Source organism: Dendrobium catenatum, unplaced genomic scaffold (assembly GCF_001605985.2).
Source record: "Dendrobium catenatum unplaced genomic scaffold, ASM160598v2 fragScaff_scaffold_1573, whole genome shotgun sequence".
Classification (NCBI taxonomy): Eukaryota; Viridiplantae; Streptophyta; class Magnoliopsida; order Asparagales; family Orchidaceae; genus Dendrobium; species Dendrobium catenatum.
In genome coordinates, this window is record NW_021320035.1 from 38216 (window position 1) to 56199 (window position 17984).

The window sequence follows — 17984 nt, forward strand, 5'->3', positions numbered from 1 at the left end:
ATTAAGATGAGCCAATAAGCATATGTTTGAATTTTTCCTCATTCTTCCAACTAGAAATTTTTTGACAAATAGCCTTAGTGATGATAATACAAACAGTGGCTTTGCTACAATACTTATTGCCAAATTTTCTTGCATTCCTCTCCCTCTATTAGTGATAGAGGGAACACCAAAGAAAAAGCGGTAAAAGGAAGACTTACCCGGCAGTGAAATGTTCACTTTACCATAAAAATTAGCAATCTGATATAAATTTGGACGCAATAGAAATGATTTTAGGCAAGGGATGAGATCAGTTATAATAGAGTAAGTCTAGTCACATTTAAAAAAGAGGTGTGATGAACTTTTAGGTTCAGCATAGCATAAACAGCATAAGGGCAACAGGAATATTTCTCTTAATCATCTTATCAGATCTTTTGAGCCCACCAACCAAGCTCAGCCAGCCATAGACAGAAAAACGAGTGGCAGCATACTTATGCCAAACAGTTTTATACCAAGACACCTCCATCTCATTCGAGTAGAAATCCAACAAATAGTCACCAAAACACCTAATCCTCCCATTTTTCCATAACAGACCAGCAGCATCAACATGAATGGAAACAGAGAGAATAAGTTTTAGAATGGGATCTTGAACAGCCACTGGAAATTTCCAACCATTAGAATCCACAATAACCGAGAGAGGAGAATAAGAAGAGAAACCATTAATGATAGAAGAGTTATGAGGGAATTCAGATGAACACACCACATTACACCATTGATCCCACATTAGAGAGATAGAGGAATTAGCATTCTCATTAAAGACAAAGCTCCCTTTCGCATTAATAGCAGTATCACATATAATTTCACAATCTTCTGTAAAGGAAAATCCCACATTAACAAAAGTAGCTAAGAAAAAAAACTAACCAAGCAACCATCTAGCAAAGGAATATTCAAAGACCTGCAGCTCAGAATTCCAAAAAAATAGGTCCTCCACCAGTTTGAACTCCATTACTAAGAGTTGTAATCAAGGAATCTTTTTTTTTTTGGAAAAATTATTGGGACTAGCCCAAATTTCTTTAAATGAAAAAAGGATTTACAAACATATGCCCAAAAGGAGGCCAAAACTAAGATCACAAAACTTTAATCACCAAAATAAACTACACATTGCAAAGCAACATCAAAAAGACAAAATAACCTAAAATTTAGTCATCATGTAGGCATCAAAAATATCCAAAAATCAGTCAAGAAGGCCATGAGGCCTATCGGACTCAGGAAATGACATGAGGCTTCCTGCAAAACCAACAGAAAAGTTTGTCACCCGGTTGCCAGGCAAGGACCATCCATTGGAGGCAGCAGCAAAAAAAACCATACAAAGGATAACCACAAGAGAATGAAGCAACCAGAAGTCCCAAATCCCAAACAAAGGCCACCATTGTCTGACCAAAACAAGAGAATCAACCACCAATGTTGCCAAAGCAAGTCATGGCTATCCAGGGGGCGCGCAGGAATCCTACCTCATCATTGTCCGACCAAAACAATCTACCCAGCATACAAAAAGTACCCAGCAGCAGCAATAACCATAAATAGCAGTCCAGTCCCCAAGTCCAGAGAAATATGAGGATAAAGAAAATTATCATAGATAAGTCCAAAACTTATCACAATTCTTCCAGCATCTAATTTTATCCTTGATGGCCTTTTTAATCAAAACCAAACAACATTTAGAGAGGAGATAGAGCCACCATACCTTCTCATGTTTCTTTCACGCCAAAGAAAATAAATAGAAGCATAGATAACTAAATAGAGAAAAAAAAAGAATCCATATAGAGGTGGGAATTACCATTGATGCCGTTGAAAACCTATATAATGTTATACTAAGCAAGAAAATAGCAGTCCCAGGAAAAAAGAACTTTCAAAATGCTAAAAGAGAGATCATACTCGAAGAATAAGTGAGAAGCAGTTTCAAGATTACAATTGCAAAGAAGACGGTGAGAATGAATGTTCTTGGAGATAAGTTGGTCAGCCGACAGTGCCAAAAAAAAATCTAAGACATTCACTAGACCAAAACAAAAACCCCACAAAAGTAAGAGATGTAGCTGAAACAAAAACTCCACTTAAAACATAGATATTGACAACAAATTATTAGAAGACCACCTGTAGCATAAAATGATTAATTTGAGGCAGGAGTAGCTTAATTGAAGATGGATGTTTGTTTCCTTGCTTAATTGAACCGGAGCTAATTGACTGCCCGAAGTTGAAAGAGTTGCCCCAATTGCCTCCTAAGCTCAAGAGCTTGAAGATAGGAATTATGAGGTGGAAGACTCGGAATTTTTGTAGCATTTCAAATTCTATTCCCCTTGAAACATTAGAGGTCTCTCGCTACCGAAACATCACAACTCTTCCTCTAGCTGATGAAATAGCAAAAGAATTTCATCAAGACTCGCAGCACTAAGATAATGAAAATTAAAAATTGCCCCAATCTGATCTCTCTCGGAAGACATCAAGAAGTGCAGACAACTATTGCCATCTCATACTCAGCGGTCTCAATATAAGTGAACCATCAATGTTGCTAATGGAGCCATTGAGAAGTATCACCTCCTTAGAAAAGCTTAGTATTGAGGAGAATGATTAGCTGGTTTCATTTCCAAATAAGGCAGAGCAGTGGTTTCTTAAAGTTAGAAAGTTAGTTCATCTCTTGTGAGCTGAAATTTGAACAACTCAAATCCTTAGTCTCTCCCATCCTCCTTGGAAATTGCATTTTAAAACTGTCATTACTTGCCGATCATCCAAGCTAGAATTTAGAACACCACCAATGACCTTAGCTGCCAATGGAGAACCTGAAAGCTTTTTAACTCTCCCTCCAACAATGGCTCTTAATTATTTATGAACATTAGGGTTCTCTACATCAGTAAATGCATGAGAGTTGAGAAGCTGCAAAAATTAATCCTTCTCCAACTAAAATCCTAAATATTTCCTTCTTCTTTTTAATGACATTTGCAATCATCATTGCAATTGAGTCCATTCAAGTTGTTACCAAAATCCTGCTACCAAAATTTCCATAGCGAGAGGGGCAAGCACTTTCTACAACTTACTTTTATCCTGCTCCTCGTCATTCTCCCAAATGTCATCAAGCACAAGAACTTTTGAAGTGCCTCAAGCGTCTCCAAACAAGGCCTCTCCTTAAGAGATTCCAACACATCTGCAATGACTTTTTTCACATCAAAGTTATTGGAAACACGAACCCACATTTTTATGATCAAATTCCTTTTTGATTTCATTTTTATAGACATGTTGTAATAGAGTTGTCTTCCCCATACCACCTTGACCCACTATTCATGGCAGAGAAATGTTGTCTTACAAAGTTGTTTGATATTTTTTGGGAGAAATTAGGGGCTTAGCTCGTATCCATTTAGTATAAAGAAAAATTACAAAGAGCAAGGATCAAAGAAAAAGAAAATACAAATGAAACCTGTAACCTGAGCAACCAAAAAACTTATGAGCTCAAAATCTCAAAGAGCACATGCGAGTGATCCTAAAACTAGAAAACCAAAAACTAGAAGGAAAGAAACAGTAGACATAAGAGATATGGGGAACAAATAACAGCAAAGCTTGAAGAAACAGAATGTCCAAAACAAAATTAACCCAAAAAATGGATATTATCATGTGGATGTCAGTTCCCCTAGTTTCTGATGGGGCCTTCCAAGGGAAGGAAATGCACCTGGTTGCCTAAAGAAAGACCTTCCAAAGAGCAAAAGCAAGATGATGGTTAAAATCCACATTCATCATAGTCCTTATCCAAAAATCCTAAGACTCTAGCCATACACCCAAAAAAGTTGAAAAAGGCAAGCTAATATAAACCACAAAAAGCAGCAGGCCAACAATTATCAAGTTAAGAGATGAATTGCTTGATGTCATTGAAATGTTTCCAGTACAAAATCTTCTTCAAAACAGCTTGTTTGATGCTCAATTTCACATAGGTCCAGCAATTAAAATCAGAAGCAAACCTCCTAACATTCCTTTCTTTCCAATTAAATTATATATAACAGCAAGTTAAGAAGGCAGTAAAGGCTAAAGAGGGGGTGGTTGCTGGAATAGGGATTTTCAATTATGTATTCTACTAACTGTTGCAAGTTTGGTCCCAATAAAAATCCCTCCACCCAAGGTAGGAAAGAAGATGTAATTTAAAATGAAAAATCACAGTCAAACAAGTGAGAGTGTGTTTTTGGGTAGGAATAACATAAGGAACAGGAGGAAGGAGAAGGTATATTCCACAAAATGAGGAGATCAACATTCTTTAATCCCTTGACAATGGCCATCCAAGCAAAACATGAATAACGAATGACATACATTTTATGCCAAATAAAATCATGCCAGACAACCTTTTGAGATCAACAATAGAAACAACAACAACAATATATTTTGAGGTGTAGCCATCAGGTCCAGGGTAGAAGGATGTAGGGGCAGAAAGAATAACCCCTTTAATTTCTTCCTAGGAGATTGGGGTAATAAGAAAAGGGAGAAGGTAAATGGGAATTGAGCTGCCAACAAGTAAGTGGTTAAGGGAGTGAGGGGAAATGTTTGGAGTGTTGAAGAGCTATTGAAAATGGTTAATAATGGTAGTGGAGATCTCCAAAGGGGTTGAAAGGGGGCAGAGGGGTTGTCTAAAGCTTTGATCTTATTGTGATTTTGACGACTTTTGATTCTAGATTATAAAATCTCTAGGTTATCTTCCCCATGAATCATCCAACAGGCTTTATATCCTTGACCAAGCCAAGAAGCCCAAGATGAGTGACAGGAAACAAGAAGCATGTTAATATCTTTCAAAGAAGAGTTCAGGAACTTGTTAAGAGGATCATTTTGCAATTGTTGCATACAATTGCTTTGTTTTTCATGAAGATTTGCAAGAGTTTTAGAAATCATAGAGGAGGCCCACTCTTGAGACTTACTATAGGTTTTTAGTTTCTTCAGTTTGAGCAGGAGAGAAGAGAATCAGAGATTGGGCTATCATTCAATTTGAGCGCAAACACAAAGACCAATAAATACTAGAAATTTGGATTCTTAATCCAAAAATTTTTAAAGAGGAAAACGTGATTGCTAGAGGGCAAGGAACTATTAAAAAGGAGCAAGGGTGAGTAATCAGAATTGCCCAAGTCACCAACTTTGTAGAAATAAGAGGGAAAAATCTCCAGCCAAGCATCATTGACAAGAATCTGATCCAATTTTATGTGAATAGAATCCTCAATGCGTTGATTATGTCAAGCATAAAAGTGACCAACATAATCCAGCTCATGAACCCCAATAATAATATAAATGAGCTCATTAAAATCCCAAAGCTTAGAATTAGGAATAAAATTGCCCTAGTCAAAATTGCTCCTACAAGAATTAAAATCATCCATAATCAACCCTGGACCCAAAGCATTTTGAACAACATCTTTTATTTGATGCCAGAGAAGCAGCCGATCTTCATAAGAATTAGACGCATAGACTACAGAGATGAAGCAGGAGGAATTCGGACCATAACTGAGGGAGCCATGTACCATTTGACATGAATAAAAAGAGGGTTGAAAGGAAAGAGTAGATGCGTTCCATTTTAACCACATTCTACCAGGAGAGGAGACATCAAAATTATTAAAGCTGCCCTCATTATCAAAAATTGCATGAAATTGAATAAACCATGGGTCAGAAGCAACCGATTGAGAAATTTTTGCTTCTAAAATACACATCATTTCAAGTTTGTAAGAACAAACCAACTCCTTACAAGCTTGAACCTTGACTGGGCAATTAAACCCCCTCACATTCCAAGACATTTAGTTGGGAAGGGCCATTGGGCTTTTGGGTTGGGGTGGATTCCTTTTTGGCATTTTTAGATTGGGTGGGTTTTATAGCTTGGACATTAGCAGAGGTGATCTACTGATTGTTAGTCGAGTTTGTTGTTGGTGGGCTTTCATCTGAGGTAGCTGAAGTGGAAACAGTGTAAAGATGAAGCACAAAAAAATTATTCTATTCAAGAATGACTACTAGGTTTGTTGAAAGAAGGCACGAGTATGTAACCTGGGCCAAAAAATGGTCACCAGAAGGGAAATTCAAGTTAGGAATGAGATCTTTTTCATTCCCAGAAGGAGCAGCAGAGGAGAGAATTTGTGATGTTCCGGCGATGTTCGAAGGTGTGGAATTTTGGGTAGCAGGGGAGGTTGGTGATTGCCAGGAGGGTGGGTTTGGGGATTTCGCGGAATGGAGACAAGGTTGGTTGGAGGTTTAGTAATGCGGAGACGTGGCTGGATTGTCTGAGTTTGCATCTTGTGCTGTGGCCTCTGGGCTGATGGGATATTACAGGCTGAGGGGGAAAGGTTTTTTGGTGACAAGGGTTAGTTGGGTGGACAAGCGAGACACAGCCCCCACAAACCGAAAGGTTGGCTTCATCAGGCAGTAAGGAATAGATGTACACATGCGCAAAGGTCAGACGAGTTCTACCTGTTCTAAGAGCGTCAACAGCCAGGAGAGGGATGTTCGATTAAGCTAGCAATCTTCAAAATGCCCAACAGATTCCAGCACGCCAGTGACAAATCATGGATTTTCATCCATAAAGGGTTAGAGGTGAACTCATCCCGCTTAGGGCTCAAGAGAGGGGCATGCCCAAGAGAGGGTTCCACTTCTGAAGTATGAACCGCTTCCCGAGGAGGGGTGCGAGCTGCTTGCCGTAAATCCCGGATTTACTAAATCCTATAGTTCGGCTGATTTACTAAATCCTATAGGGCTTACAGCTCGCTCTTCGCTCCTAAACAACTTTGTAAGGGCAATACATGGTGGTATGGGAAAGACAACTCTCTTGCAACATGTCCATAAAAATGAAAGTTACCGTCGTTGCTTCCGATCAAAACGTCGTAACTTCCGATCCGACAGGCGAAGGGCGAAGTCGAACAGCAACGAAGGAGGCGAAGCTGCGACTCGTGCAATCTCTACAACTGCGAAGCAACAAGTCGAGAAGGCGCACGATTTCACGGAAGAATAGTCGAGCAATGTTGAGCGCATCTGATGTCTTCTTACAAGATACGAAGTGAGCCATCTTCGAAAACCTGTCAACCACGACCATGATTGAGTCTACACCCCTCTTTGTGCGCGGGAGGCCAAGCACGAAGTCCATACTAAGGTCCTCCCAAATGGAGACTGGAACCGGTAAAGGGCTGTACAATCCGGTGTTCTGACTGTTCCCCTTGTAAATTTGGCACACCGGACAGTTCCTCACATATTTTGCAACGTCCTTGCGGAGGTGAGGCCAAAAAAATCGAGACCGAGTCAGCTCGATTGTCTTCTCCCGTCCCACGTGAGCTGCTAATCCCCCATCGTGCATTTCCTTCATAACCTGTAGGCGGACGGAACAATCAGGTAAGCATAAAGAATTACCTTTGAAGAGAAACCCATGGCGAAGAGAGTAATCCTCAATAGGTTGCCCCGTGGAACACTTCTCCATGGCCTTGAAAAGTCCCTGTCGGTACAGTAAAGATCTTTGAGTTCTTCTAATCCCGTGATTTCGGATTGTAACTGAACAACAAGTGCTGTACGCCTACTTAAAGCATCGGCCACCCGGTTATGTTGTCCGGGTTTGTGTTGAAGTACAAAGCTGAATTTTTGTAAGAAGACCACCCATCGAGCGTGCATTTTATTTATATTTTTCTGGGTATTGAGAAATTGCAATGCCTTGTTGTCACTGTTGAGGACGAAATCATTATGCAACAAATAATGCTCCCATTGCTTGAGAGCTCGAACTACCGCGTAAAGCTCTTGTTCGTAGGCGGACCACTTCTGGCGCGCCGAGCTGAGTTTCTCACTAAAGAATTCGATCGGCCTGTCCTCCTGTGAAAGAACTGCGCCAATACCAATCGCCGAAGCGTCCGTGTCAACTTGGAAGGCCTTGCTGAAATCCGGTGTTGCTAATACCGGGGCCGAGGTAAGAGCCTCTTTGATAGTTTGAAAACTTCGCTGCTGTTCATTGCTCCACTTAAAAGAGCTGGACTTTAGACAGTCCGTAATAGGTGCCATAATGGTACTGAATCCGCGAATAAACCTTCGGTAAAAATTTGCTAGACCATGAAAGCTCCGGATCTCCGTCAGTGAACCGGGTGTCGGCCACTGCTGTATGGTGCTGATCTTATTTGGGTCCATGGCAATGCCGCTAGCAGAGACTAAATACCCCAGAAAATGGACTTTCAAGGTGGCAAATTCACATTTCTCAATGTTTAAATACAGCTTATGAGTTCTTAGCAACTCAAGCACACTACGCAGGTGCCCCCAGTGGTCATCCACGGAAGAACTGAATACCAAAATATCGTCAAAATAAACCACGCAACACTTACCCAACAACGGCTTTAGAACTTCCGTCATTAGTCTTAGGAATGTCGCGGGAGCGTTGCACAAGCCGAACGACATCACCTTCCATTCGAATAGTCCGCTACGGATCTTGAAGGCTGTCTTCCACTCGTCGCCCGGCCTGATTCTGATCTGATGGTACCCGCTCCTCAAATCTAGTTTTGAGAAAATTTTGGCTCCCGCTAGATGGTCCAGCATATCCTCCAACCTAGGTACCGGGAACCGGTATTTAACAGTTATCTTGTTAATAGCTCTGCTGTCGATGCACATTCTCCACGACCCGTCCTTTTTAGGGACTAATAATGCCGGCACTGCACACGGACTGAGACTTGGTTGAATCAGCTGCTTGTCGAGAAGCTCATCCACAATCTGTTGTAATCGCTGGTGCTCCGTCGGACTCATCTTATAATGCGGCAGATTTGGGAGAGTGGCTCCTGGAGTGAAGTCAATTTGATGTTGTATAGTTCGCATGGGAGGCAGGTCTTTGGGTAGTTCGGCGGGTGCTACATCAGCGAATTCACTTAACAGCCTCTTTACCTCCAGCGGACAATCACTTGGGGAAGTCACGGGATTGGATTCAGTCAGGAGAACCGCAATAATTGACTTGGTCTCCTTTCCCGTTTTCAACAGTGAACTACCAGAAACGATGCCAAGATCAGGCGTGCGACTTCCTTCTTCGTTAGTTGAGTGAGGAGCGGTTGGTAAGAGGCGTAACTTGCGACCTTTCCACTCGAATGAATAAGCGTTAGCTCTACCATCATATAACACTCCCATATCGAATTGCCACGGTCTCCCGAGGATTAAGTGACAAACATCCATATCAAGAACATCACATAGAATCTCTGCGGCATAATGCTTACCAATGGAGAAATGCACCCGGCACATATCCGAAACTTGTATGTCGACCCCCTTTTTAACCCAAGTAATCCTATAAGGATTCGGGTTCTTTGTGGTTTTGAGTTGTAGAGCTTGGACAACAGCTCTTGAAATAATATTTTTGGTGCACCCATTGTCAATTAACAGGTCGCAGACCTTTCCCTTGATAGTGCATTTGGATTTGAAAATGGCATTGCGCTGCGACAAGTTATGTTGAGTAGGTGCCAACAGCAATTTTTGGAGCACGCAGACTACCGGTTCCCCCTCATCTCCAGCCACTTCTTCAAAGTCTTCCTCTGCTTCTGGATCATCAACGGGATTGTGGAATTCTGGATCTCCCTCCAGCAATTGTAGCTGTTGACGGTTCGGACACTCATTGGATTTGTGTCCAGGCTGAAAGCACCTAAAACACTTTAAAGTAGTAGGCCTTCCATACGGATTGTCCCTAACCGGTCCTTTCATTTTATTTGGAGCTGGCTGTTGCAGAGGCGGAGGCGCGGGTGCTAGTTTGGGTACCGGTTTTGTCACACTGTTCTGGTGGGAGCTCTGGCCCCGAGTGTCGGTGGTAGGAGAATCACCAAATTGCCGCCGTTGCGGTAAGGATCGTGTTGATCGATTGGATTGCACTTCAGCCTTTAGAGCGAAATTGACCGCCTGCGATAGCGACCAAACGGAGTTCAACTCTAATTTATCTTGTATTTGCTCTTTCAATCCTCCGATGTAACGAGCCACGACTTGATTCGCAGTTTCATTTAAGTTGTTACGAGCACTAAGGCGATAGAACTCCTCAGTGTAGTCACTTACGCTCCGGTGACCTTGTATGCACTGCTGAAACTTCATATACAAAATCTGTTCATAATCCGTGGGCAGATAGTGACTTCGTAGCAGCTGCTTCATCCTAGCCCATGTCCGGACATCTCCCCTTCCTTCTCGGTGTCGACCTTATAGCACTTGCTGCCACCAGGCACTTGCTCCGCCTCGTAGCCGGCAGGCTACGTATTTTACTTGCTTGTCCGGTGAAATATCCAAATACTCAAAGAATGTCTCCACCGAGTGTTCCCAATCAAGGAAATCCTCTAAGTGCAATTTCCCATCAAAAAATGGAATATCCATTTTTACTTTGAAGTCTCCCTGGTGTCTCTGCGGGTAGTCATGGCGACATCGCGGGGGAAAGAACGGCGGAGTTTCGTCATCACCTGAATTGGATGCGTTCATCTGCTGCTGCGGACCCAATTCAACGTCTGAATCACTTAGCTCCGGTACTTCTATCCTCCCTCGGCGGCCCCCTTTGATACGCGGCGGGATGGCTCGGTGAGTCGGGGGTAGAACAGGCGGCGGCAGTTGGACATTGCCGCTTCCGGCCTTGATGTTTTGAAACTCCAAATGTACCTCAGTGGCAAATCGACGAAACTCAGTCTTGAGTTCCTCCAGCTGCTGAACGAGTCTGGAATGAATCGCCGCCGAAGCACCCTCGCCTTGAACGCCGTCGAAGGCGGGTTGTCTGCTGCTCTCCGCCATTCCTTTCCTCCAAGCTGAGCTCTGATACCAAAGTGCTGTGGAAGCAAACGAAACAGGGAAAAACAGAGGCAAGCAAAGCAATAGAACAGTAAAACCAAACCTTCCGGTGGTATATTTCTGTATTTCAAAATAACTAAAGCAGCAAGGTCTTCTTCTTCATCCCTATATGGGACGGAACAGACTAAAATAAGCCAATCAAGATGTATAACTACCTACTGTACCATTGTACTATATTCTGTTATAAAAGTAGTGGGGAGGAAAGCAAAAAGTGTCAGCTACTATATATAATATAATGTGCCTGCATAGTAAATTAGTGGTATAAGGATGTTCCCACATCAGTTCTCCCCTTCTTCAAGAGGATTCGCATCCGGCGAATCGATCTCCATGTTAGCCGAGTCCTCGGAATGGTAGGGACTAATGTCTGCAACATTAAAAGTAGACAAAGTCAACACCCCAGGAGGAAGGTCGATGACATACGCATTATCGTTGATCTTTTGCCGAATAGGTACTGGTCCAATCTTTCTTGGACTGAGCTTTGAATGTGTCCCGGTCGGGAATCTCTCCTTGCGCATACGGACCATGACTAGCTCTCCCGGTTGAAAGCTCTTAATCCTGCGATGCTTCTCCGCCGCTCGTTTGTACAGCTCGTTGGAATTCTGCAGGTGTTCTCGAACAGTTTCCAGCATAGATTTGTAGTCTCCCGCGAGCTTGGCCGCCTCCAGATTGCGGCATTTCGGGAGTATCGCTATGTCTACAATGTGGTTAGGAGACTTAGTGTAGACAACATTAAAAGGACACATACCAGTGGATCGGTTGCTCATAGAATTGTAGGCGAACTCCGCCTGGCTCAATACATCATCCCATTTCTTAGGATTGTCCTGCACGAGGCAACGTAGCATGTTGCCTAACGTCCGGTTCACTACCTCGGTTTGGCCGTCGGTATGCGGATGGTAGGCCGAGCTTAGCTTGAGGTCTGTATGGAGTTGTTTCCATAACTCTCTCCAAAAGTGACTCACAAACTTGACGTCGCGGTCAGAGGTGATGCTCCGCGGTAGACCATGAAGGCGCACGATTTCACGGAAGAATAGTGAAGAGTTTCCCACTTCCTGCAATATGTCTATTCGATTTTCTCTAGATTGGAGATCAGATTGACATTGTTCATCCATATTGCTGACCTTGCACCAATGTATCTATTTATGCTCAGATTCCTTAGACATTTTGGTGGCTGAAGGTTGTCAAGCAAGTTCTCATCTAAATCGATGTTCCTCGCGCGAATGAGTGTTACTCCAACATAAGGTTAGATCTGTGAGCCTCCTCTTGGCACATAAATGGGCACTACAAGCCTCCTCGACATCCTTAACATTTTCAATGCAATTGATTCCTAATTTGCAAAGATCATTCATATTCTCCAACTCCCCAATTCTATAACCCATCTCATTTCTAAGATCAAACATATTCAGCTCTTGAAGAAAGCTTAGCTTCCCAATCCCACATATTGATGAAATATAATTCTTGGGCGATTTCAGGTAACGCAAGTTAAAAAGGTTGTTAATGTCACTTCGTAAAAAATCATCAAACTTCATATTGGCCTAACATTTCCCATTGATTATAGGTAATTATATATTGCAAGTGATAGAGATTACTCAAAGATCTTGGCAGACTAGTGCATTAAGTGAGAAAACTTTTTTGATCTTCAAATATCGTAGATGTATCAAATTTCCAATCTCCTCAGGTATCATTTTCAAGTCTAGAGCATATACGTATAATAAGCGTAGGCTTCTCGATGTTTTGAACATTTCAATAAGTGCACTGCAAATATCCTCATTAAAAACTTTATACGACAAGAAAAGATAATGCAAATGTTTAAACTTCTCAATCTTTCTCAAGATGCCTGGATTTGAAGTTAGAACAAGCAAGTGTCGAATAGTCTCAGAAATTTCGAGTGATGACTTTTCATCATCCACAAGTTTTCCGCATTAATCAAAGTAGGTAAGAAAAAGAAAAACAAACCAAGCAACCATTCATCTTTTGAGGAGTCCGGAGTGGTATTTATGTTATAAAATTAGTATTTGAGTGGTGAGATTGTAATATTTAACTTTTGGGTGTTAAATATGTAATATGCATATAATAAAGTGGCATGTATGTAAAATCCCCAATTATAATTTTGATGTGGAATTCTGCTACCTTATAGTATTCCGCAGTATCACTATACCATTAGAATACTCTCTGCTTTTTCTGTTATTTAGCATTATTCCCCACTACTTCTTTAACTAACTAAAGGACTATAGTACTTTTACCTTTTTGAGAGTTGCTGCACTTTTTGTAGAAAGCTGGGCTTCTCTTATACCGGAGAAGAGGCTTGAGCAAGACAGTTTTATCTTCTACATTGAAATTAGCTACAGTAGTTCTACTGTTTTATTGAAATTATCTTGCATTGTCCCCTGTTTTTCCTTGTTCTATTGCTTCCACAGCAAATTTAGAGGAGATTAAATTTAAGTATAAAAATTATTTTATAGGAATATTTTTTATAAGAAAATGATTAAAATGATCCTCAAAGAAGAGTTGAAAACAACATCTCTTTTAAGGGTGGACAAAATAAAATTGTGAAATGTATAATTTTTTATAAGAAATAGTTTTTTTTTAGAATTTGAACAATTATATTTATTGAAGAATGATAAAATATTTATACTTTTAAGAAAAAAAAAATCAAAATGGATAATTGGTTAATTGTCCATCCTAAGCTCTTCGTGGTTTGACCTTTACCTCCAAATATATTTTAAGATGAGTATAATATTAATTATATATAATACAATGTTAAGATAAATTAAAATCATTAAAACTTATCATTATCAAAAATTAGATGAGCTAATTTATTTCTATGCCGTTATTTATTCTATTTAAAATAAATATCTTTTTATGGTGAGATATCGAGATACAAATTTTCCCGCAATTAACGCAAAGCAAACAGCAGTTCAAAACTAATGGTGGGAATAGTTTAACGTAGGAAGCCAGGGAGGATCACCACAATGTCGCCTCTGTTTTGCGCGGACGCCGCGGTACGGGTCTTTTCAGAACCAAAGGCTGGGCGGTTTCCATGGGTGGGAAAAAGAACTTGACCATTGGAAATGGTATTTCTCTCTCAACCTCTCCTTCTTTGTCTGTCCTCTTCTCTCTCATCATTTGGCCTATAAATACATAGCTCAAGATCCGAGCTATGCACATCATTTGTAGAAAGGAAGAAGAGAGAAAGAAGAAGATAAAGAAGAAAGTTGGGAAGTATGGCGAGCAAAGCTGGGCAAGTTATCAAATGCAGAGGTTAGGTTTACCATTTTAAAATTTGGAATTTGGTGATTCTTAAACATATTTGCTTTAGAACTGGTTTCAATTTAACTTTTTTTTTAATATAAAATTTGATGTTTTGCTAATTGCTGCTATTCATTGAACAGCTGCCGTGGCATGGGAGGCAGGGAAGCCGCTTGTGATTGAGGAGGTGGAGGTAGCGCCTCCTCAGGCAATGGAGGTTCGCTTGAAGATCCTTTTCACTTCTCTTTGCCACACTGATGTCTACTTCTGGGAAGCCAAGGTTTGTTTTTTTTTATTAATTAAAATTTCATTCACAATTCATAAAGTTTCATTTAGCCATCAAGATTTGATATTTCCTATTTTCCACTATTCATTTAAGTGTCTCGTGAAGTTTTAATGAGATGTGTAAAGTGTAATGCGGTTGGTTCTGGAAACTGCAGGGCCAGACGCCGGTCTTTCCGAGGATCTTCGGTCATGAAGCGGGAGGGTAAGGTTTCTAAAGTATACATGCTTATGTTCTTTTGTTATTTCTCATCATTATATTCTCTTATTCGTCCCGAAGCGAATTCAGACGCGCCACGTCATCCAGGGTCCATGCATCTGGATGACGTGGCACATTCTGATTCGCCTCCGGACGATCCAGACACCGTACGTAATAATCTCTCCTATGTTGAGAAAATTATTACGTGCGGCATCCGAATTCATCAGGAAGCAAATCCAAAAGTGTTATGTCACCCAGACCCATGCATCTGGGTGATGTGGCGCATTCGGATTCGCCTTCGGACGATCCAGACACCGTACGTAATAATCTCTCCTATGTTGGGAAAATTATTACATGCGGCGTCCGGATTCGTCCGGAAGCGAATCCGGACGTGCCACGTCACCCAGGGCCCATGCATCCGGGTGACATGGTGCGTTCGGATTCGCCTTAGGACGATCCGGACACCACACTTAGTAATCTCTCTATTGAGAGAGGGTCTACTCTTAGTTTGGTAAGGGGGTGATAATTAAATGTCCTTCTCAGAGAAGATATTTGACTTGGGATTTTTCGAACCTAATCACAAGATAGGCTTGTCTGGTATTTGCAATTAAATTATATAGATAGACAAGCCAAAGTTTTAATTTTTGTTAATTTGCAGTTATACAAAATAGTATTGCAGTTAAAAAATATTTGCTACATATAAAAAAGCGCACAGCTTATGCTGCTTTGTAAGATGAAATATTCAAATCCATTCAGCTCATGAGCTTCTTGAATAACATGATCAATATCATATTATACAGTTAAGTATACAAAATTCTCACACTATTATTCTGTATTTTATTGATCTTAGAATTGTTGAGAGCATTGGCGAGGGCGTGACGGATCTTGCTCCTGGAGATCATGTCCTTCCAGTTTTTACTGGAGAATGCAAAGAGTGTGAACATTGCAAGTCTGAGGAGAGCAATATGTGCTCCCTACTGAGAATCAACACAGAGAGGGGCGTTATGATTAATGATGGTGAATCAAGGTTCTCGATTAATGGAAAGCCTGTCTATCATTTTCTTGGAACCTCAACTTTCAGTGAGTACACTGTAGTTCATTCTGGTTGCGTTGCTAAGATCAATCCTGAGGCACCACTTGATAAAGTTTGTGTTCTTAGTTGTGGCATCTCAACTGGTAAGACATTATTTCCATTACATTTTTTCTTGAGCACTTTGGATTGGTTTGTTTCAAGCTAATTGTTTGGAAGTAGTTGAAATTGAATTATAAAAGCAAAATTTAATGAAGTGGTTTTTGGGTGATTTTTGTTTATTTTGCATGAATTCATTTCTTGTAAACTCAATATTTGTTTTTAGACTTTGAGTGTTATTTTTATACTTCATTCAATTAACTTTATATATAATTATAGATAAATGTGAAAAGTAAAATTGTGGAAATGCCAAACTTTGAGTGTTTTTTTTTTGTGGATATTGATTTTAAAAAGAAAATAATTCTCCACAAATCGCTTGATATATACTCATTTCATTAGTTTTATTATTTTAGCATAATTACATTATCTTTAAAAAAATAATAAAAATGATAGTGACATACACCTACAGAATTGGAACCCCGTCCTCAATTCTAAAAGTTAGTTTTTGAACAGAGTTACAAATAACATTCATGAAGTTAATTCCAAACAAATTAGCTCTATGTGTGCTGAAATCCTTAACCATTTATTGATGCTGTTCATCTCTTAATTTGAAGGCCTTGGTGCTACATTGAATGTTGCAAAACCACCAAAGGGTTCAACTGTTGCTGTGTTTGGCTTGGGAGCCGTAGGTCTTGCTGTGAGTCTCCATCTTTCTCAAAATGAACCTGTTTTGATTGGACATCGATTACTTATCTTTTAGTTTCAATCAGGCTAATTAACTTAGTTGCATATCTATATAATTGAACTGATTAGGCTGCAGAGGGAGCTAGGATTGCGGGAGCCTCAAGAATTATTGGCGTTGATGTGAATCCTAAGAGGTTCGATGAAGGTAAACCATCCACCATCACCTAACCTCCCAGTTTAGCTCATTAAAGTTTACAATACATTATGCCTGATTTATTGAAAATTGTTGTCTGCTATTCTTCTCACCAGCAAAGAAATTTGGTGTCAATGAATTTGTCAATCCAAAAGACTATGACAGACCAGTACAAGAGGTTTGTACTTATCACCTCTGTAAAAGATTTATGTATCTCATAACCCTCATGAATGAATATATTAATCTTTGTGGACATTATATCCTATTAGGTGCTTGCTGAGATGACTGGTGGAGGAGTTGATCGAAGCATTGAGTGCACTGGGAATATTGGTGCCATGATATCTGCATTTGAATGTGTTCATGATGTATTCCTTCTGAATCTCTTCTCATCTCATGCATTATAAAGAAATCTATCAACATTCTGAACTTCAAAATTTTGCAGGGATGGGGTGTTGCTGTTTTGGTTGGCGTGCCTAACAAAGATGCCGTCTTCCAGACCCACCCCTTGAAACTCCTCAACGAAAGGAATCTCAAGGGAACTTTCTTTGGAAACTACAAGCCTCGCTCTGATCTCCCTTCGGTCGTTGAGAAGTACATGAACAAGGTATTTCTTTGAATTCGATCATTTTGTATTGGGAAAATGGTGTATTTTGGTTGGAATGATCATGAATATTAAATGAAACTTGAATTGGATGTAGGAGCTGGAGCTGGAGAAGTTCATAACTCATGAAGTACCTTTTTCTGAGATTAACAAGGCCTTCGACTATATGCTTCAGGGGGAAGGTCTCCGCTGTATCATCCGCATGGATGCTTGAAGACTTTTATCTTTGTGTTTGTTTGACATTTGCTTATTAATTTTGGATTTCATATTGCTATGTTTGTTTTGTAGTAAAATCTAATTTTTTGGTTGAATGACTATGTATGTTTTTTATATGGACCAATTCAAATATTTGTGGTATTTTATTTTACAAGATTTTCCAATTTGAACAGTGAAAAATGTGTAGTAAGCACTTTATTGTTAATTCTAGTTTGCTACACATAGCTAAATCTTAAAGGGAAGATGTTAGGGATAAAAATGAAATAGATAAAAAAAACTTAATCATAGAGGACATCAATGTTGTGCATGATTTGGAGAGTAATTCTATATCTTTGCTTGATAATATATAATTGCAATAGATGACATAATATTTACTTTAAGATTTGGAAGAGTATTAAAAATATATTTATCTATAGGATATTTTCACAAAAAAATGTTGGAGGCTATAGAAAACTCAAAACTCCATTGCAAAGAATTATTTATTCTTTTTGTTCATGAATGCTAGTAGTTTTCGTGGTTTCTCAATTAAATTATAGACCTTAGGGTCTCAATTTTGAAAATTATTCTTCTTTCTCTCCCCTTTGCTCCTCTTACGTAGTGGATGGGTGGACTTTCTATATATTATTTGCCCTTCATGATGGAATCTTCT

General features: G+C 40.0%; 1 protein-coding gene and 1 long non-coding RNA gene across 2 annotated transcripts; both read left to right on the forward strand.

The window, feature by feature from the left end:
- Positions 1 to 4013: 4013 nt before the first annotated feature.
- LOC110103157 lies at positions 4014 to 6947 on the forward strand. Its single transcript, XR_002303915.2, has 3 exons — positions 4014 to 4146; positions 4532 to 4534; positions 4867 to 6947. It is a non-coding gene; the product is annotated as an uncharacterized LOC110103157 (long non-coding RNA).
- A 7059-nt stretch (positions 6948 to 14006) lies between these two features.
- On the forward strand, positions 14007 to 17345 carry LOC110103190 (alcohol dehydrogenase 1-like). The gene is made up of 10 exons (XM_020831792.2): positions 14007 to 14043; positions 14175 to 14311; positions 14472 to 14518; positions 15363 to 15688; positions 16256 to 16338; positions 16455 to 16530; positions 16635 to 16696; positions 16788 to 16883; positions 16961 to 17122; positions 17217 to 17345. Exons 1-10 carry the CDS (start codon positions 14007 to 14009, stop codon positions 17331 to 17333), a joined length of 1143 nt encoding a protein of 380 aa, XP_020687451.1. The 3' UTR covers positions 17334 to 17345.
- Positions 17346 to 17984: the final 639 nt, after the last annotated feature.